We start from the raw sequence: 22,176 nt of genomic DNA on the forward strand, positions 1-22,176 counted from the left end.
AATGCTGGGAGAATGAGGGTGGAAAGGGAAGGGACTTATCCATTACGTGGGCAGCACAGTGAAGGAACACATATGGAGTGCTAGCCAGAAGTGGGAAAGAAATCCCTATCCATTAATGTGCCCCAAGTAGTCTGGTTCTCTGCTTGAGTGCTCAGATTATGCAAGCATCTGCTAATTTTGAGCGAGAGAAAACCTGTGACTTCTGATCACTGTGTGATGATGTATGAGAAATTTGAAATTCATTTTAAATGTATTGATTTACTTTTTCAAGGTTGCTTACCAAGGCGATCTAGAGGGTGCCCTTATTCAGTTTGCTGTGCATGAAGAAGCAAAGAGAGCAATCTCCAGTACAGAAGCAGTCCTTAATAATCGATTCATTAAGGTATACTGGCATCGAGAAAGCAATTCTCAGCAAAAGCCGACTTCAAATCAAAAGGTAACTACATTTTGCTAGATATAGTTTAGTTTGTTGTTGCAAGTGAGGTAGTACATTTTTTTAGGATTTAATATGAGAATGTCAGTAATTTACATTAACCATTGAATGTTTGTAGCATACCCAGTGGATCACCCCCAGTGCTGGCACATATACGGTACTGACTTTATTACTTTTGGTGATAAGCATTTTCCTCTGTGAAAGATGCAGTTTTGGTTTGCTATGGCAGCCTTCCATTTCGTGTGATTAAGGGTTGGCGCCTTGGTGGCCACCTGTATTAAACATCACCTGCTGTGGTTCAGGAGCCCAACTCTGGCGTGGCAATCTCTGTCGCATATTGTGCAAATTAAAGCAGTGGGCTGTGACGGTACCCTCTTTACCAGTTGACCTTCCTGTTTCTCCATGCCTCTTCCAATTCCCCCCTCTGAACAGTCAGCTTCCAGTGGCTTTGGTAATCGTCTCCCAATTAATTGCCTGTATCAATGTCCACTATCTTCATGTTTTGCTTGCAGGTGTGTTTGTAACAGAGGTGCAAGAGAGGAAAGTGATGGAATGAGATTTGGATTGCTACTGAACTGTGCACATAGGGCGGGATTTACCGGCTGTTCACGGCAGCAGGAAATTCTGTTCCCACTCCAGCGCACAGGTTTGCCGGTGACGAGGGATGCTGTCACTGGGAAATCACGTTGGCAACGGCGGAGTTGGTAGATCACGCTGGCAAGCTGCCTCCATTACCAAAAAACACGTGGCGGGGTGGTCAGTAAATCCCGCCCACAATTAATCAAATGGTTCCCTCTTGTGTTGCAAACTTAAATAGTTCTATAGGAAGCGATCTCTTAAGCTTTGGAAGGATGGGACAATGTTGCATATAGTCACCCTTGTACACTAATTGTCAAACCTCTATATCGTTTGAATCCAGGCAACTCAGCCTGTTTGTTTGTATTTATCTGATAGTTTGCCTGTTTGTGGTTTGGAGAGTGCCGAGTGTAGTGCTCTTACTGCTTTTAGTGGATAAATTAGATCACCACGATAAATTTGTATCTGTAACTGAAGATCTATGGAAGTTGATGACAGCAAGATTTTAACTTTACGTGTGCCCCTAAGGATTTATCCTTCACAATGTGATGATAGCAAGGCCACTAAACCTAGGGAGATAATAATTGGTTATGTTTTCTATACGAAATAGCAACATTGTTTACATGACCTGGACCTAATATAATTTGACTCAATAGTTCCTTTCTCAGGCAGCGACTCAACCCACTTTCAAATAACCAACATTATTATGTTGTGTTCAGGACAAAGATATGGGTGATAGAGGATGTAAAATGTTACAATTTTGATATTTCAGTATGGGTATCAAGTATTCTTGAGGTCAGGTACTGTACATTCTGCTGCAGAATGAAACTTGTCTCAATTATGGCCCCTTGGTGCAAATTTCCCATTAGTTCAGGGCAGGTTTGGAGACAGAACCTAGAGATGGAGGATCAGACCTATAAGGATTTTTCACTTCTATCCCTCTTCCACACCCCAATCCTACCTTCTGTACCCAGTCCTGGAAAAAACATTCCTCAATTTACTGACCGCACTTTCAAACTCCCCAGCTAGGTAGCCTTCAGCCACCCCCGTTCGTCACAGCATTTTCGCAACTACTGATTTACTCAAGCGTGCCTTCAACCTCCACCTTTCATGTCCCGGTGTTCAGTCACCCACATTACCCTGATGCAACCCTCCTCTGCTCATTAAGTCCAAGCAACACGGACTTGAAAGGATATGTTACACAACTGGCTTAATCATCCGCTGCCAGATCTGACGGGACCCTCTTGTCTGTTAAAACTTCTCCGGATTCCCCCTGAAATGTGAAATCTGCAAACTGTCTTAAACAACTCTACCCTGTCCCTCCGCCCTCACTTCCAACAATAAGTGCAAGGAGCTCATAAACTACTTTGTCACTAAGATTGAGACAATCCGATCAGCTAATTTTGCCATGTTCCCAAATTTCATGTCTCTCTCTTCCACTCACCTGGCCAGGCTTTCTTGCCCCAGCCCTGAGCTCGCAACTTCCTCTCGTTTCTCTCCAATCTCCCCATATGCCCTCTCTGTGCTTATCTGGTCTATGAGATCCTCCTCCTATTCCCTCTTTCTTCTTCCCACTAAACTGCTGATCACCCAATTTCTTCTCCCCTTTAAATCTGCTCTCAGCATTCTCCTCAAAAAAAGCAACACTTCACCTCGCCATTCTTGCAAACCACCATCTCATTTCCATCTACCCTTGACTTTCCAATGTGCTTAAACATGTTGTCATCTCCCAAATTAATTTCTATCTTTCCTGAAACTCTATATATGAATCCCTCCAAATTAGGTTTCCACTCCTTCCACCTGAACAGCTCTAGTTACCATCTCCTCAACTTGTCTGCTGCCTTTGACACAGTTGACCATATCGACCCCTTGGATTGTTCAGCTGGGTCAGAATACTCTCACTTGGTTCCATTCTTGTCTATTTGTAGCTAGAGAATCACTTACAATAGCTTCTCTTCCTGCTCCCATATTTGTTCCCCCCATTTTTCATCTAAATACTGTCCCTTGTGGCCTTATTCAAAGAATGGCAGCTCAACATAGCCCAATTCTGGCCTCTTGTTCATTCCCAATATAATTACTCCACCATTGGTGGCCATTTTTCAGTTGTCTAGGCCTCAAGCTTTCCTCACTATACCTTGCTACCTTGCTTGCATCCTTTAAAACACTCCTTAAAACCTATCCCTTTGACCAAACTTTTGGTCATTGATCTTGTATCTCCTTATTTGGCTTGGTTTTACATCCTGTTTTGTAAAGCTCCTGTGCAGCCCTGTGGGAAATTTTATTACAATGAATGTGCTGCATAAATATAGTTTGTGACCCTGTTTACTTCATTATCTAAAATCTGTTAAATTACAAATGACTTTTTTTTGGACCTCTCGCTTTTTTACAAATTGGAAGAATAAATATATGACACGGCAAAACGAGCTTTTTCATCAAAAGCAAAATACTGCATATGCTGAAAATCTGAAATAACAGGAAACATTGGAAATACTCCGCAGGCCGTGATCTAAAATGTTAACTGTTTCTCTCCACATATCTTGCTAGACCTGCTGAGCATAACCACGGTGCTATCCAACAGTGGCCACGCTGCGCCGGAAAAGCAGCTTGCCGTGGCACAGCGTGGCTGATTAAAGCCAGGAGACCCCGCTCCCTGGAACTACCCGACTCTCGACGCCTAGCGAGATCCAACGTGATCGCGCAAGACATCGCGATGTAAAGGCGGGAACACTTTTGGTAAAGCTGTCGGTTGGAGCGAGACAATTAGTCTCACTCTAATGTGCAGGTTCCCAAGGTACCTGAGGCTTTGGGATCATCCCCTTCGCCTCAGAGACCTCCGGCGAACACCATTCAGCACTGGTCCCTACAAACGGGGACCAGATTGTACGGCACATGTGGGGGTCTCCCAGGGGTTCGGAGGCCCCGAGCTGCATGCCCTTTGGACAGGGTGGTGCCCAGGTACTGCTGGTACCTCTTGGCACTTCCAGCCTGGTGCCAGAATAACTTCATGGACCTTGGAGATCTGAGTGCCACCGCTCGCTACACTGGGGAGTTCCGGCGAGCAGAGCTCCCCAGTGTTCAAAGCGTTCCCCATTGAGGCCCCTTTTACAATGCAAGTCACGTTGAATAGCCATGTGTTTCTCGGCACTGTGAGCACCGGGAAATACACAGCTAAACGCGCTTGCTATGGGGTTTTTTTTCCCCATTTGGTCGAATCGAGACCCCTGTGTTTCCTTCACTTCATCCGTAGAATCATAAAATGGTAGAATACACAAGGATGCAATTGACCCATGTGTCAGTGCTCAACTGTATAGCTACAGATATTGGATGTCGATCTGCTTACCTGGCTTAAGGTTCTTTAATAGATTTTGTATTCTTCCGAGTACGAGATGTAACCGTTTTCCAATGATTAAATGTCAGCTGTTTTCTTACATGACAACGAAGAGTCTATATTAGGCAATTATTAAGCTATACTTGTAACTAAATTTGAGTGTGGCTGAAGGTCAAGTGTGCAACATTATTTTTATTTCCATGGCTGTTATTTCTTTTTTACTTTTTTTTTAAGGTGCTTTGTGGACTGCAGCAACCAGTTACACCACCTTCTTTCACTGCTGTCAAGCAATCAGTGAAGGACCGACTGGGGCCCCTACCGCAAGGAAATGTGGAACCCACACAAACTCGGGTCATTCCGATAGCCAGCATTCAGGTATGTACAATTCAGCATAGTACTATTTTGTAATATAAGGCAAAATAATGCAGATGCTCGAATTCTGAAATAATAACAGAAAATGCTGGAAATAGTCAACAGGTCAGGCAGCCTTTGTGGAGAGAGAGTTAATGGTCCGGGTCGTTGATAATTTCATTAGCTCTGATGCAAAATTTGCCAATTTCCTCTGCCGCTATTTCTTCACCCACTCTTCCCCTCCTGTGGTGGATTTCCAAAAACTGGAAAACAAAAACAGCCACATAAGTGCTGTGGCTACAAGAACGGATCAGAATATGGCAATTCTGCGGCACGTAGCTCCCCTCCTGATGCCCCGAAGCCTCTCCACCATCGCCAAAGCGCAAGCCAGGAGTGGAATGGAATACTCTTCACTTTCCTGGATGGGGTGCACCTCCAATACAACTCAAAGCTTGGCACCATCCAGGGCAAAGCTTGATTGGTACCCCATTCACAAGCATTCATTAATTCTACCACCGATGCATACTGGCAGCGGTGTATGCTATATTTGTTTTAAATACATTTACAGCTTGTGGGCATCACTGGTTAGGCCAGCATTTATTGCCCATCCCAGGTTGCCCTTCAGAAGGTGATGGGGAGTTTCCTTCTTGAAGCCGCTGCAGTCCCTGAGATGTGGGTACACCCACAGTGCTGTTAGAGAGAGAGAGAGTTCCAGCATTTTGACCCAGTTACAGTGAAGGAATGGTTGATATATTTCCCAGTCGGGGTGGTGAGTGACTTGGAGGTGAACCTCCAGGTGATGGAGTTCCCAGGTATCTGCTGCTCCTGTCCTTCTAGATGGCAGTGGTCCTGGGTTTGGAAGGTGCTCCCTCAGGAACCTAGACGAGTTCTTGCAGTGAATCTTGTAGATGATGCACACGACTACAGCTGTTTGTCGATGGTGGAGGGATTGAATGTTTGTGGAAAGGGTAGCAATCAAGCACTCTGATTTGTCCTGGATGATGTTGAACTGCCAGGCAAACGGAGAGTATTCCATTACACTCCTGACGTGCCTTGTAGAGGCTTTGGAGAGTCAGGAGGTGGGTTACTCAATGTAGGATTCCTAGCCTTTGACCTGCCCTAGTCGCCACAGCATTCATATGGCTAGTCCAGTTCAGTTTCTGATCAATGGCAAGTCCCAGGATGTTGATTGTGGCAGATTCAGTGATGGTTATGCCATTGAATGTTTTTGGGCTATGGTTAGATCCTCTCTTGTAGGAGATAGTCATTGCCTGGCACTTGTGTGGTGCAAATGTAACTTGTCAGCCAAGCCTGGATATTGTCCAGGTCTTGCTGTCTTTGGACATAGACTGCTTCATTATCTGAGAAGTAGCGAGTGGTGCTGAACATTGTGCAGTCATCTGCGAACGTCCCCACTTTATGACGGAAGGGAGCTCATTCATGAAATAGCTGAAGATGGTTGGACCTAGCAACCCATCTACCTTGAACTCCTGCGGTGATGTCCTGGAGCTGAGATGATTGACAGCCAACCACCGCTACCATCCTTTATGCCAGCTATGACTTCCAACCAGCAGAGTTTTCCTCCTGATTCCCATTGACTCCTGTTTTATTGAGGCTCCTTGATGCCGTATCTTGTCAAATGCTGCCTTGATGTCGAGGGCAGTCACTCTCACTTGCCCTCTGGCCTTCAGCTCTTTTGTCCATGTTTGAACCAAGGCTGTAATTGAGGTCAGGAGCTGAGCGTCCGTGAGCAGGTTGCTGCTGAGTAAGTGCCGCTTGATAGCACTATTCATGACTCCTTCCATCACTTTGCTGATGATGGAGAGTAGACTGATATGGCGGTAATTGACTGGGTTGCACTTGTCCTGTTTCTTGTGTTCAGGATACACCTAGGCAATTTTCCACACTGCTGGGTAGATGCCAGTGCTGTAGCTGTACTGGAACAGCTTGGCTAGGGGCACGGCAAGTTCTGGAGCACAAGCCTTCAGTACTATTGCTGGAATGTTTTCAGGGCCCATAGCCTGTGCCTTCACTTGTTTCTTGATATCACATGGAGGGAATCGTATTGACCGAAGACTGACATCGTTGATGCTGGGGACCTCCGGAGGAGACCAAGATGGATCGTTCACTTGGCCCTTCTGGCTGAAGATTGTTGCGAATGTCGCAGCCTTGTCTTTTGCACAGATGTGCTGGGATCCACCATCATTGAAGATGGGATATTTGTGGAGCCTCCTCCACCTGTAAGTTGTTTAATTGTCCACCATTCACGCCTGGATGTGGCAGGATTGCAGAGCTTAGATTTGATGCTTTTGTTGTGGAATTGCTTAGTTCTGTATATTACCTGCTGTTTGGCACGCAAGTAATCCTGTGTTGTATCTTCAGGTTGACACCTTTTCAGTTTTGCCTGGTGTTGCTCCTGCCATGCTCTCCCACACTCTTCATTAAACCAGTGTTGATCCCTTGGCTTTGTGGTAATGAAAGAGTGGGGGAATATTTCAGGCCATGGAGTTGCATATTATGGTTGAGTACAGTTCTGCTGCTTATGGCCCACAGAGATGCCCAGTCTTGAGTTGGTAGAGCTGTTCAAAGTCTATCCCATTTAGCACGGTGGTAGTGCCACACAGCATGGTGGAGGGTATCCTCGATGTGAAGAGGGTCTTTGTCTCCACAAGGACTGTTTGGTGATCACTTCTACCAATATTGACATGGACAGATGCATTTGCAGCAGGCAGTTTGGTAAGGATAGGGCCAAGTATATTTTTTCTTCTTGGTTCCCTCAGCACCTGCTGCAGTCCCAGTCTAGCAGCTATGTCCTTTAGGGTACGACCAGCTTGGTCTGTGGTGGTACTACTGAGCCTCTCTTGGTGGTAGACATTGAAGTCCCCCACCCAGAGTATATTCTGCCCCCTTCCCACCCTCGGTGCTTCCTCCAAGTGTTGTTCAACATGGAAGAATACTGATTCATCAGCTGATGTTGGACGGTACATGGTAATCAGCAGGAGGTTTCCTTGTCCATGTTTAACCTGAAGCCAGCACAGGAACAGGCCCTTTGGCCCTCCAAGCCTGCACCGATCACGTGTCCCATCTAGACCAACCGCCTGTATCCTTCTATACCCCATCTGTTCGTGTGTCTATCTAGATAAGGCTTGAAGGTCTGCCTCAACCACCTCACTTGATTGTCAGGCTGTTGCTTGACTACTCCGTGAGACAGCTCTCAAAACTTTGGCATAAGCCCCCATATGTTAGTCAGAAGGACTTTGCAGGGTCCGCAAGCTGGGTTTGCTGTTGTCGATGCCGGGTGGTCCGTCCGGTTTTGTTCCTTTTTTGTGTTTTTGTAGCGCTTAAATACAACTGAGTGGCTTACTAGATCATTTCCGAGGGCAGTTAACAAGCAACCACTTTGTTGTGGGTCTGAAGTCACATGTACGATGGCAGATTTTCTTCCCTAAAGGACATTAGTGAACAAGATGGGTTTTTATGACAATCAACAATGGCAATGCAGCACGGTGGCGCAGTGCGTTAGCCCTGCTGCCACATAGCTCCGAGGTCCCAGGTTCGATCCTGGCTCTGGGTCACTGTCCGTGTGGAGTTTGCACATTCTCCCCGTGTTTGCGTGGGTTTCGCCCCCACAACCCAAAGATGTGCAGGGTAGGTGGATTGGCCACGCTAAATTGCCCCATAATTTACTCTAAAAAAAATTTTAAACAATGGCTTCATGGCCATTATTGGACTTGTAATTCCAGATATTTTATTGAGTTTAAATTCCACAACCTGCTGTGATGGGATTTGAATCAGGGTCCCCAGATCATTACCCCAGGTCTCTGGATTACTCGGCCAATGAGAATACCACTATGCCGCCATCTCCCCTACAAGATGTGCTGAGAATCTTGCCAAGTTTTCTGCAATTGCACCTTGCAATCTCTGCCGCCCTCTAAGGACAAGAACAGCCGATGCATAGGAGAGCCACTACTTGCAAGTTCCCTTCTAAGCCACGCTGTCCTCACTTTGAATTGTATCACAGTCTTCTGTTGCTGGGTCAAAATCCTGGAAGTCCTTTGGAAACTGCTCTGGGAGTACTACACACCGTGGAATGCAGCAGTTCAAGAATGCTGCTCATTACCACCTGAAGGGCAATTAGGAATGGACAACACATGCTGACATAGCCAGTGACACCAATATCCCATCAACGAATAAATAACAATGCCGAGCTCCACTTATTACCATACACAGAAATCTGTAATGTATTTTTGGGGTTGAAGGAAGGGGCATAATCATAGCTGAGCCTAGTCTAGAACCAATTTGATGAGCCATCTTGGGAATCCAAGAGGTACTAGATTTTCTAATTTCTAGATTATCTCTAGATATGATTCCTTTCCCATGAGGAAATCATACTGTAAGTAGAGGTTAAACATATTGAAAAATGAAAGAAGATATGATATAGTTTGTAATGTATCGCTTTCTTTACCCGTCAGAATGCAAGTAAGTTGTCGGTTAGAGATCGGCTCGGCTTTGTGACGAAACGCATGGGACCTGCTCCTACTGAAAAGGTAGAGTTCAGTTGAAAGTGTTTAAAGTAAAATGCAGTGCCGCATTGAGTCCCATTAGAATCTGACAGAATTCCCACAGTAGGTTAATTCTTCTTCTGTATCTCCAAGGACAAAATTAATATCCATCGGTGATTTTAACTGAATGGAAGTACTGTATGGTTACAACTATAATTTGAAATATTCTGTCTTAATAGTTAACGCACCAAAAATTATTTGTCTTTGGTATAACGTTTTTAAATTACCTTCGTTACAATAAATTGCTGTGCTTGTTTTAAAAAAAAATTGTATTTCTTCACCCTATTTCTTTTTGTGGTGGAAAATAAAATTGTTGTGCTGCAGGTGTTATCAACTACAATGGGCCTTACAAAAACCGTCTACAATCCTGCTGCTCTAAAGGCAGCACAGAAAGCATTAGGTACTATTTCATCAGATTCTACAGAGACGCCAAAAAAAAAGCAGGTTTGTTGAGTTTATGAAAGTTGTACCCTTAGTAATTCATGTACATTGTGTTGAGCATGTTTGTTTGAACATAACTGACACGTCTCAGGATATCAATAAGAGTAAAAAATGTGGACTTTTTAATGTTGCCAGCAAATCATAGCTTTAGTTCTTCTATAAAATCTACAGCATTGTGTATGAAATTCAAAATTCATTCACTTTCATTTTTAGATTTGGCTCCTATATAATGCTGTTGCCCCAATCTATAACTGGTTAACCTATTGCATAGTAACAAGTTAAATACCGTAGATTACGACATACAAGTCTATCTTTGAGGCCTGCAAAACAGAGGTCAACTTATGTGCTGAGTGCAAATTGTGAACTGCCAGTGTCAATGTATGTGGTCACCATTTTGAAATGTGAAAAAAGTGCTGATTCATTCTAATTTAATGTGACCGGGTTTATTGAATGAATGAATTGTACAAAGATACCTTTTGACCAACATAAAAGCGTTTAAAACAATCAAACTGATGTCTTGGCATCCAATGCAAACCGTTCATCCAACTTCATTCCATTCGATGGGTGGGATAGTGGTTAGCACTGCTGCCTCACAGCACCAGGGACCCGGGTTTAATTCCAGCCTTGATTGACTGTGTGTGGAATTTGCACATTCTTCCCGTGTCTGCGTGGGTTTCTTCCCACAGTCCAAAGATGTGCAGGTTAGGTGGATTGGTCATGCTAAAATTACCCCTTGGTGTCCAGGGATCTGTGGGGTTACGGGATTTCGGAGGATAACGTGGGAGCCTGGGTAAAGTGCACTTTCAGAGGGTTGGTGCAGACTTGATGGCCGAAGGGCCTCCTGCATTGTAGGTATTCTAAGATTCCGATCACTTGGCTGTGACATCATCGTAAGGATCCCACTCAGGATCAGATGTGGCACTTTCGGTTTCGGAATCAACCCTCCAGAATAAGTCATTAACCTATCTGTCCATTAAATTGGATGTTCCGTATTTTTTGAACAATCTGAAGACTCCGTATAGTAATAGCTCAGTTTGATTTAGTCCACTTGAGTGGATAAAAACCATTACATTTCTAGTGATGTAACCGTTTTAGCAATTTTCAAGAATCTGCTCCGACACGTGTTTTTCAAGATAGGCCAGTGGCTGATCCCTATTCTCGTGTATCATTTGGTTGTATACATCATCTTTAGGAAGGATTCTTCCTTGTTCCATTGTCGCACCTGTTTTTCTCCAACACAAAATTCCCTTGCTACAGCACGATTACTTGACGAGTTAGCAAATGTTACAACCTTTAGCTTGAAGTCAGCTTCGTACTTCATTCCTTTAGCTGGAGGACCCATTTCTGTTCATTACTTGCCTTGCCATGTGTGATTTGTCTGGGCATGGCTTAAACTGCTGTGCATGTTCTTTGCAACACAGCCCGTATTTCCAGCTTGATCCCACGCACCGACTTACAGCACCAGTAAAACGTGCATCTCTGGGGTGAATTGAAGCCAACTACTAATTTGAGTACAGCCTTTTGTAGTTGTAAAGGGGTCTTGACTTATGTGCTTAGTATTTGCAAAAGCATGATATTTCGCCCTGGAGAAATGGGGTTGTCTTTTTGTCAGGTTGACGTGTATACCACAAACTGTGGTATCCTGTCATTCAATCTTCACTTCACTGAGCAATTCTAGATTATGTAATTTATCTAAATAAAATTGTAACTTCCTTTTGTCTTTTTGGCATTCACCAATTTAGAACTAAATGTACAAAGATTGTCTGGGGAGATAAAATAAGGTGTTATCCAGATATAATTTTCACTCCCGGAGTTCAAAAAATACAAGCTTTCTTTTGGATAAGAAACCAACTAAGAAATAACTCACTTCACTGTAGACCTGCATTCTGGGGGCACACTGCTAGCTTGAACGGATAGGCATTTTTCCTTAAAGTGACTTGGGCAGCACCAGCCTAACATAAAACCCGAGGGCCTATGTTTTGTCCAGTAAAACCTTTAGATATAGTGGTTGCAAGCTTTGTTTTTTTTTCTCTCCCTCCGCTTTGGACTTTTGCTTTCTACTTTGGTTATGTTCCAGTCAGTCATTGTTTTAAAGCCTGTTGTATGATTTTTCAGGATACGCTTCGACTTCAGCAAGATGTGAGGAAAAAGAAACGAGAGATTTTAGAAAAACATATAGAAACTCAAAAGGTATTTAGTTACCATCTAGCTGTGATATCTGTTGAAATCCATGCCTTCTGATTTGTTCCAGAACATTCTTTTACGCACACTGATCAGCATTGAGATACATGGTACAATCCTAACGCTGCAGATATATTGATTTGTGTAACAGGATAATCTTCCACTTTCACAGGACAATGTAATTTATGAATATACATGTAGTCTATTTTTATTTATTCATACGTAGATAAAATTGCACGGTGTGCTTTCCGTTCGTCCATGTGGTGGAATTTGTCTGTCTGTGAATTGGCTGCAAAGGTGATCCTGGTATACTACACACTGAGCAGGCTGGCTGAGACCATTCAGTAGGCACATGAAGTGTGACAATAGGATCTCCGTACACATGAATTCCCCCTCACATACATACTAATGTCCTAGAGTTGTCAGATGAAGAGACAAAAAGATTAAGATTCGGCCAGATGGCCCATCTAGCCTATCCCATTCATGGTTGTATCATATCAAGAGACTCTTCTCTTCCAGTGGAAATCTCCCTCGGCAATCAAATCTAATCCAGTGTAGCACATTGAGCTAACTTACTAGTAATTGTTACCTACCTTTCGTGTTCTCAACTGCAGCCAGGAAACCCTCCACATCTCTGAAATTGTATCGTAAATCAGCCCCACTGAACAAGCTGATAACTTGTTCCAACAGTCAACTATTTCTGAGAAAAGATCCTTTAAATCAACCCTATTTCTTCTTGACCCTAGATCCTCCACAAACTATCTAATTGAAACAATTTGTCAGCGTAAACAGTCTTTTCACTTTTTAATGGACCTCAAATCAAATTGCCCGATCCTGTGCTTCTCTGAACTTTTTAGGTCAAGCTGGGTAACAAAGGCCTTCAAACAAGGGTTCATTTCTTGTGCTCCTTATGAACCTTTTCTCAAGCCTCATTGCACTCCACGCAAGGGGAGCCAGCAATGATGTCTAATCGAGGTCTTTGTGAAAATGATCCATTTTATTTTATAATGAGTCCTGTGACTCGCAAGCCATGGCAGTATTTTCTGTGTTTCAACAACTCTAACCTGCATCCAAGCCATTAATGTAGATTTTTAAAAAGTGCAAAAGCCTGAATGATGAACTATGGGGACACCTCTGATAACCATTGTTTAAACAGGTCACAGCCATTGATAACTGCTGTGGGCGCATAGTCTTTTTCTTAATCTACTGTAGCAACTTTCCAATATCTTTACATTGTTAGTGATTAAGGTAGGCTGGCATTGCCAATCTCAGGAACACGCTTATCAGTCAAGAAGACCTGGCCTTTCATATTTGACAAAGAGTTATCCAAACTTGCAACTTTAGCTCCCGTTTCTTCTGCAGATGCTGCTGAGATTGTCCAGTATTTTCAGTTTTTCTTTCAGATTCCAGCATCCAGTAATTTGCTTTTATATTTAAATTGAAGCTTGCTGGCACACAAGGGCCAAACATGAAGAATAATATGAAAGCAGCTGGCGTGAATTCTAAACTGCAACAACAGAATGTAAATGCCTTTTCTGCCAAGAATTCAAGGTGGCAAGAGAGAAATGGACAACAATCCTATGATGTGAAAATAAATGCAAACAAAAAAGGGAGCTAATGTTTCTAGTCTGGCTGACTCTTTGTCAAAGCTAGAGAGAGAACTGGAAATGGGGTCAGATTATACCGTAGTGAGGGAGCGTGGAGCGATGGGACTGGATAGCGGGCCAGCGATCGGTGGAGATTGACAAAAATGTCAAGGACAGAAAGCAAAAAGAGTGTAAATAGGGATGATTAAAGCTAAGAACGGGTTGATAGTGGCACATAAAGAGATTAGAATGTGTGAATGGCAGAACAAAAATGAGCAGTGTGTCAAATTCTATGATGCGTTTTATCTTGGTCACTTTTTAATTAATTTTTTTACGGGATGTGGGCTTCACTGGCTGGGCCAGCATTTGTTGCCCATCCCTAATTGCCCCAGAGAAGTTGGGGGTGAGCTGCCGCCTTGAACTGCTACAGCCCATGTCATGTAGGTACACCTACTGTTATTAGGGAGGGTGTTCCAGAATTTTGACTCAACATCAGTGAAGAAATGGCGATATGGGCAGCATGATAGCACAGTGGTTAGCACTGTTGCTTCACAGCGCCAGGGTCCCAGGTTTGATTCCTCGCTTGGGTCACTGTCTGGAGTCTGCACGTTCTCCCCGTGTCTGCATGGGTTTCCTCCGGGTGCTCCGGTTTCCTCCTACAATGCCTGAAAGATGTGCTGTTCAGTGAATTCTCCCTCAGTGAACCCAAACAGGTGCCGGCTAGGGGCTTTTCACAGTAAGTTCATTGCAGTGTTAATATTTCCAAGTCAAGGTGGTGATTGACTTGGAGGGGAATCGTCTGGCAGTGGTGTCCCCAGGAATCTGTTCTCTTTGTCCTTCTAGGTGGTGGTGGTCGTGGATTTGGAAAGTGCTGCCCAAGGAGCCTTGGAGAGTTCCTACAGTGCATCTTGTAGATGGTACGCACCGCTACTACTGTGGTGGAGGGTGTGAATGTTTGTGCAACAGGTGCCAATCAAGCGGGTTGGATCGTATTGAGCTTCTGGAGTGTTGTTGGAGTGGAGCTGCACTCATCCAGGGAGTTGGGGAGTATTCCATCACTCTCCTGACTTGTGCCTTATGGTAGTGAACAGGCTTTGGGGAGTTAGGAGGCGAGTTAATAACCACAGGATTCCTAGCCTCTGACGTGCTCTTGTAGCCATAGTATTTATATGGCTGTCCAGTTCATAAACCACATAATTCTGACAATGCAAAAGGAAGCCATTCAGTTCATCAAGTCTGCACCAACCCTTTGAAAGAGCATCCTACCTAGGCCCCACTGCCCTGCCCTATTCCCGTAACCCTACCTAACCTGCACAATTCAGTTTATCATCAATGGTAACCTCTGATGTTGATAGTGGGAGATACATTGATGAAAATGCCATTGAATGTCAAGAGGGTGATTGTTTCTCTTTTATTGGAGCTGGTCATTGCCTTGCACTTGTGTGGCACCAATGTAACTTGTCACTTGTCAGCCCAAGCCTGGATATTGTCTAGGTCTTGTTCAGTGTCTGAGGAATCATGAATGGTGCTGAACATTGTTCAATCATGAGCGAATATCCCTACATCTGACCTGATGTTGGAAGAAAGGTCATTGATGAAGCCGCTGAAGATGGTTGGGACTAGGGCGCTACCCGGAGGAACTCCTGCAGTAGTGTCCCGGGACTGAGATAACTGACCTCCAACCACCACGGCCATCATCCGTTGTGCTAGGTATGACTCCCAACAGTGGAGGGTTTCCCCCCTGATTCACATTCAGTCCAGTTTTGCAAGGGATCCTTGATGCCATACACAATCAATTGCTATCTTGATGACAAGGGCAGTCACTCTCCCTTCATCTCTGGTGTTCAGCTCTTTTGTCCATGTTTGAACCAAGGTTGTAATGAGATGAGGAGCTTAGTGACCCTAGTGGAACCCAAACTGAGCATCCATGAGCAGGCAATTGCTAAGTAAGTGCCGCTTGATAACACTTGATGACCCCCTACCATCACTTTACTGATGATGGAGAGTAGATGGATAGGACGGTAATTGGCTGTTCCTGTTTTTTGTGTGCAGGACATACCTGGGCAATTTTCTACATTGCCTGGTAAATGCCAGTGTTGTAGCTGTACAGGAACACTTGGCCAGCGGCTTGGCAAGTTCTGAAGCACACATCTTCAGTACTATTGTCAGAATACCAGAATCGGGGCGCATAGCCTTTGCAATATCCAGTGCCTTCAGCCATTTCTTGATATTACATGGGGTGAATCGAATTGCCTGAAGACTGGCATCTGTGATACTGGAGACCTCCGGAGGAGACTGAGATGGATCACTCACTCGGCACTTCTGGCTGAACATTATTGCGAATGCTTCAGCCTTCTCTTTTGCACAAATATGTTGAGCTTCTCTATCATTGAGGATGGGGATATTTGTGGAGCCTCCTCTTCCAGTGAGTTGTTTAATTGTTCACCACCATTCACGAATGGATGTGGCAGGACTGCAGAGCGTAAATCTGATCCATTGGATGTGGGATCGCAGCAGATTGGGAGGAGAATCATCAGAGAGGATTGTTCACTGCAATTTTGGCAAGACTAATTGCAAAGGTTCCCTTTACCTTTATTCTTCTGACGCACATCTAATATGTTGGGGTTTGATTCTCTCCTAAACACTGCTTTAATCACCTAAATTTGGAAAATCAGATTTATGAGACGGCGTTAGCCAACACCGAAATTGGGAGGTGCGATTGTGCGGAGAATATGCCACAATCGCGGCAGGTGCCGGTTTGATGACAAATCGCGATTCTCCATCCCCTCAAACGGCGTCAGTGTTTCTCTCCACGCGTACTTTAAACACCGTTTACATATCATTAGTGGGCCAACCTGTGATTCTCCCTCAGGCCCCAGCCGACCCATCAGCTGTATGGGCATGCTCCAGCATTAATCAGTACCATCTTGTTGGCTTCAATAAGTGTGTTTGTGGGGAGTGTGCGGCTGCAGCTTGTCAGCTTCCCGAGTGTCAATCATGGACCTGGCCAATCCCACAACGTTTTTCATAGGAATCATCTGTGTTCAATGCGGTGCCCATTTTAGCCCCTCAACGGTATCAAAATTATTCCAGGTGCGGTGCCTATTGCTCTGTCATAAATGTCCACAGTTAGCACAACCGCCTCATGGCGCTGAGGTCTCAGGTTCGATCCCGGCTCTGGGTCACTGTCCGTGTGGAGTTTGCACATTCTCCCCGTGTCTGCGTGGGTTTCGCCCCCACAACCCAAAAATGTGCAGAGTAGGTGGATTGGCCACGCTAAATTGCCCCTTAATTGGAAAAAATAATTGGGTAATCTAAATTTATAAATAAATAAATGTCCACGGATTCTCCGTTGGCATCAGCACTTAGTCTCAGAAATGGAGAATCTTGCCCATCATTATTGGTTTGAATTACTAGATTGTTTATATGCTGCTGAAAATCTTGGGGCCCCTTCGTCTCTGATGTACATTGCAATGAAATGTATATAGGCAAGTCAGTGGAGGGTTAATTATTACATCTCTGTGTAACTCCAACACTAGAGGATACCACCACTTCTCTGTATATAAATCAGACCTCGGGGAATGCTGGATAGTTATTAGAGTAGTTTGTGAAGGAGAAAACCTGAGAAAAACACGAGGCGAGTATTAGATTAGAGAGAGTTAACACAAGGTTATTATTAGTGATTATTTAGATTATTGATTACTGCTCGACAGATGTTACTTTATTATTAACTGTAGCTCAGTAGCGTCTGCGAACTTCATGAATTAATTGTTATCAAATAAATTAGTTTTATTTCAATCTAATGATTGGTGGATTCTTTGTCATAAACTCAACGGACATTCTGGAAAAAAAGCTAAAGAACACGACAAATTGCCACCAAGGGTAATATGACATGCATCCGCTATTTGAGGAGTAACACAGATTGGAGAATCAAATGCGAAGGTTCTTCAAAGATCCTGACCCAACTTTTATTTTTTTCCCCATCCACTCGTCAAACTCTGGTCTAACAATAGTGCGTCAAAATTGTTCCACTATGATGTGCTATATTTCTGCTTTTAGGAAAAAATAGTCTCGTCTGATTTTTTTTTTTTTTTGAACCGCTATTTAGATCTTGATATCAAAGCTGGAGAAAAACAAAAAAATGAAATCTGAAGATAAGGCAGAAATTATGAAAACGCTGCAGGCCTTAACCAAGAGTATAACCAAACTGCAAGAAGAACTGAAAGCAAGTGCAACAGGCTCAACCACTCCCAAAACATTGAAAACCAAAGCTCAGGTAATTTATTCAATTGATGGCTTTCTGGATATTCTGTTTTCAGAGAGTAAGTTTTCACATCCAAAATTAAATGTGAGCTAAAGTATTTAATCTTGTGGCGTTTTTTCTGCATGTTTTTTCTATTTTTGAACAAAACTGAGGATTTTGATTATGAACATTTCTACACAGACCTGCAGTGAACTCACCAGAAACCACTGGTGATTTCTGCACAGCATTCAACATTTTTTAATAACTATTAAGTCTATAGACATTTGACCCAGAGATTCCGGTAGTATCGGAGAGGCTGTGTTCAAGCTGATTGTGATCTTGAACTGTCTGCTTACCATTTCACATGGGAGCCTTTGCATTTTCCAATGCAGGGGTAAGCATAGCAGGAGTTCAGCTTTTCTCATCGCAAACTGAAGACATGATCCTTGAGGTCTGTCTTCAGTTTGTCGATTTGTGTTGTTTTAAATGGAGCTGTCAGCCTCTAAAAACAACATAGTCTCTGACGGTGCTAACCTCTCCATCCACCCCTCAACAATGTTCGCTGCCACCCCCTAATTCTCCCAACAGCCTTAACTGCCTGTCCCCCATCCCTCACCCCTAATGGTGTTCAGCCCCCTCGCCCCACGCAAATGGTCAACCCAGCACTCCAGGACGATACTGACCCATCTGACATGGGCTGGATAGGAGTCAGGGATCCTGGAAAGCTTGTTGGGAGAGGAGATGCTGGAGCGGGTGATGGTTGTCCAGGGGTGAGGGTGAATCCACTGGGATGTGGGGAGGGGAACACTGAAGGCCAGGATTCTGAACACTGCCAGGTGGGAGCTGAACATTGCTGGGGAAGAGAGGATGCAGTTTGGTGATGGGGGGTGCCGGGGGTGAACATTGTTGTTTGTGCAGAAGTGCTTTTACACTCCGCTGAGTCATGAGTTACATTGGTTTTATACCAACCCTTGGGATGTAAAAAGCAGATTTAGTGCAAACAACCCAAGCCTGCTAAGTTCTGGCCATCCAACCACACTGTCGTTGAAGTCATAGAGAAATCCAGGCAGGATGAAACCGACAATCGGAGCTTTAAACTTTCCACCCAAGTGCTGCAGGTATGAGTGCATCAGGACTTACTCAGGGTCCCAAAACATACCAATAACTCCACTCCGAGGCCTCTCCCCATATTGGAAGATTTGGGCCAATAAATAACCAAAGTAAAGCAAAGAAAATTCAGACTTTGCCCCTGTCCTAAGTCATTACTGCTGTTCATCATTCTTATTTTGCAAGGTTTTATTTTCTGATGGTGCTACTGCTAGCTGAGTATTCTTAATGACTTTCTTTGCTCTAGTTGGTGTCTTAGTTCAGATCAGTCAATTCTGCTTCAAATCAGCCATTTTCTGGTCTGTACCAACCTGGTGCCTTTAGTGAAACTCATGGTGTCTATTTTATCCATCACAGTTCAAATGGTTGATTGCTCTTTTTTTTTGTTAAACAGACTGCAAACCATGAAATTGAAACGTCCCCCACCCTACTTTCAATGCCTTTTAAGGCCTGCTAACATTGTGCAGTAACCAAAATGTTCACGTGTTCAGGGAGAGTCAGACATCCAAGTGTGATCTTAGTTTTGGGTCATTGGCTTTATTTTGATTTTATGATTCTCACAAGTCGATTATACACCGTTTGATAGTTCAGATTTAAGCAAATACTGAATTTTTCTTCTATAGATGCAAAGAGAACTACTAGACACAGAGTTGGACTTGTATAAGAAAGTACAGGCTGGAGAAGATATCACTGGACTTCGAAAAAAGTACAATGAGCTTCAGCTAGAGGTAGGAATAATGGCTGCAGTAATTCAAGGTATTAAGAAAATGCATGCATTCATTTTCACACTGACGTACAAGTATTTGCTCCACTAACAATTCACAAAGTTTTCATTCTTTTAGATTGTAGTTTCCATTTCTGAACTATGTTTGAGGTCCTTCCAAAATTTATTTTGATCTTTTCTTTGAAGAACACTTAACACACTTCCTGATCTGGCTCAATTGCTGACTATTTTGGGAATCCGTTTGGCAAAGCTTCTTCTGTATATGGCAGAATTTCTGTGCAAATTTATATAATTGAGTGCACACCCAGTATTTTTCATGAAGCTTTTTTATTGTTGCATTATGTATGTTGCAAGCCTCTGGTGACACAGTGGTTAGCTCTGTTGCCTCACTGCGTCAGGGACCAGGGTCAGGGTTCCAGCCTTGGGTTACTGTGTGGAGTATGTACTTTCTCCCCGTGTCTGCATGGGTTTCCTCCTGGTGCTCTGGTTTCCTCCCACTGTCGAAAGATGTGCCAGTTGGCTGGATTGACTGTTAAATTGCCCCATGGTGTCCAAAAGGATAGGTAGGGGTGTGGGCCTAGGTTGGGTGCTCTGTCAGAGGGTCAGTACAGACTCGATGGGCCAAATGGCCTCCTTCTGCACTGCAGGGATTCTATGAAGCCAAACTAAGGTTGCTGGGGCGAGACCTTTCAATATTTCTCTTAACATTTCCACTGCAACCTCTGCTTGCTTTCCTAAATACAAAGCTTTTGTTATATTTTGGCTGATCTCAATTACAGCTGCCTCAAGTCATTACTTGGTACAACAAAAACCCAAGAACATTCCTGCAATAATGGAGGTTTACAGGAGATGGCAGCATTGTCTGCCAATTTAATATAATCATCAGAAAACCATGTAATACTTCATTTCTATTGCATATTTTCTGATGGTCTTGCCTAAAGATATGAAATGTAAAACAGCCAAAGTAACATCACTGTAAAATTTGACATCCGTGCACTGTTTTGAAATAGTTCTGCCTCATTAGTGGTGCACAGGCACAACAGGAGAACATTCAATGGCTAGCATGTTTCTTAATTATCTACTTTGAAAGTAAATTATCTAGTTTGGGAAAAGTGCAAACAATTTAGGGGAATTAATGCAAGTCCAACATTCAAGTTTTTTTGATATGAAAGATAAATACTTCTCATTCAGTTAACTTAAGCTTTTGTTGCAGCTCCTGTCTGTTAGCCTCTGAGTTCTTCTTGAACTCCCAACAGTTTTGGCAGGTTTGGAGGGTTTGCTTGTTTACAAAACAAGATTAACTTTTTGCTAATGTAACGTAGTTTTCATAACCAGCATTAGACCTGCTAAATGTGTCTGATCATGTTATGTGTTCACATTCCTGCTGCAGGCTGCCAAACGCGGGATCCTTTCCACTGTTCGTGGAAGGGGGCACCACTCCAGGGGACGAGGAGGACACCGAGGTCGAGGCAGAGGACATCGAGGGCGAGGCAGAGGTGTACCTTTTCATTCTGTAGTGGACCATCGCCCCAAATCATTGAATATATCTGGTTTTTCGGAAAGTGACCAAGATGAAGTCCTGCCACACTTTGCAGTTAGTATTTTTTTTATGTGTTTTATTGAAATCAGCGTGTTAGATGTCGTACTGAGCCACACTGTTTGATCACAGCCAAGAAAGATTTGGAGTACCCGCTAGTATGTCCTGATATCTCATTAATGTAGTGTGCACCTGTTGCTACGCAATTTCCCTTTTCAAACCATTGACTAAGCTTGGCAAAATGACCACTGGATTAGGGAAAACATGTTAGGAATAAAGTAGAGGCTTCTAAACTGATCCACATATCTGCAGATAGGGGGCAGTTGTGGTATTCTAAGCTGGATTTGAACCCATGTCCCCAAAGAGAAAAGACAATGTTTAACCAGCCACACTACCCTGCTCCTTACCTTCATCTAGTAAGAAGAAGCCCTTGCACCAGGAGGTTCGCTCTTACTTTGTGTGCAAAAATATTTGTAAAAGGAGGCTATTTCATAGCATAGTGCCGGGAAAAGGGGACGAGGTGATGTTGTGAACTTAAGTCAACCTCCCCCCATGCAGCTGGTATCTATGCTTTTACTACAAGGTGGGTCTCAAATGGGGAGACCTTCCCTTGGTGTATTTTGTTTATCATATTGAATACATTTGGTTGTGGCACATGAATCAATACTATTTAAATTTTAACTTGGTGTGCCAAAAACACATGATAGTCAATCGCATTTTACAAATGGCGGTCTACTCTGTGGATCTCCTGGTGCGACCACACACACTATATTATGTAACTTTATTGACTTCTGTTAAACTTTTAAAGTACAATATCATGCATGGCTAAAAAGAGGGAACAAAAGAATGAAATTCATTTTAGTTCTGTTCTAGTGGAGGTGGTTCATATGATAGGCGAATTCTCTCCCATGCATTAAACTTGTGTGCTTCTAGAGCAAGTGATCAAATTCTGTCACTGCCTTCAGTTGTCTGGACACTAAGCTCTAGAATTCCTCTCCTTTCTCTAAAAACTACTTTTTTGACTGACTAAACTTTATTTTCCATCATCCCTAGTGTCTCCTTATGTAACACAGTGTCGGATTTTTTGTTTCATAATGCTCCCATGAA

General features: G+C 43.5%; 1 protein-coding gene across 5 annotated transcripts in view; it reads left to right on the top strand.

Moving 5' to 3' along the window:
* The window catches only part of rbm26 (RNA binding motif protein 26), a 92,232-nt gene that overhangs the window by 54,299 nt on the left and 15,757 nt on the right, over positions 1-22,176 (top strand). For all 5 annotated transcript variants that reach the window (XM_038817694.1, XM_038817696.1, XM_038817695.1 and 2 more), the window contains 8 exons: positions 272-436; positions 4,572-4,712; positions 9,161-9,235; positions 9,575-9,694; positions 11,807-11,881; positions 17,567-17,734; positions 19,432-19,536; positions 20,923-21,126. In XM_038817694.1, the coding sequence (XP_038673622.1) occupies positions 272-436; positions 4,572-4,712; positions 9,161-9,235; positions 9,575-9,694; positions 11,807-11,881; positions 17,567-17,734; positions 19,432-19,536; positions 20,923-21,126 (1,053 nt within the window). The remainder of the gene's footprint in view (positions 1-271; positions 437-4,571; positions 4,713-9,160; positions 9,236-9,574; positions 9,695-11,806; positions 11,882-17,566; positions 17,735-19,431; positions 19,537-20,922; positions 21,127-22,176) is intronic.

This window comes from Scyliorhinus canicula, chromosome 14 (assembly GCF_902713615.1).
Source record: "Scyliorhinus canicula chromosome 14, sScyCan1.1, whole genome shotgun sequence".
In the NCBI taxonomy this organism is placed as follows: domain Eukaryota; kingdom Metazoa; phylum Chordata; class Chondrichthyes; order Carcharhiniformes; family Scyliorhinidae; genus Scyliorhinus; species Scyliorhinus canicula.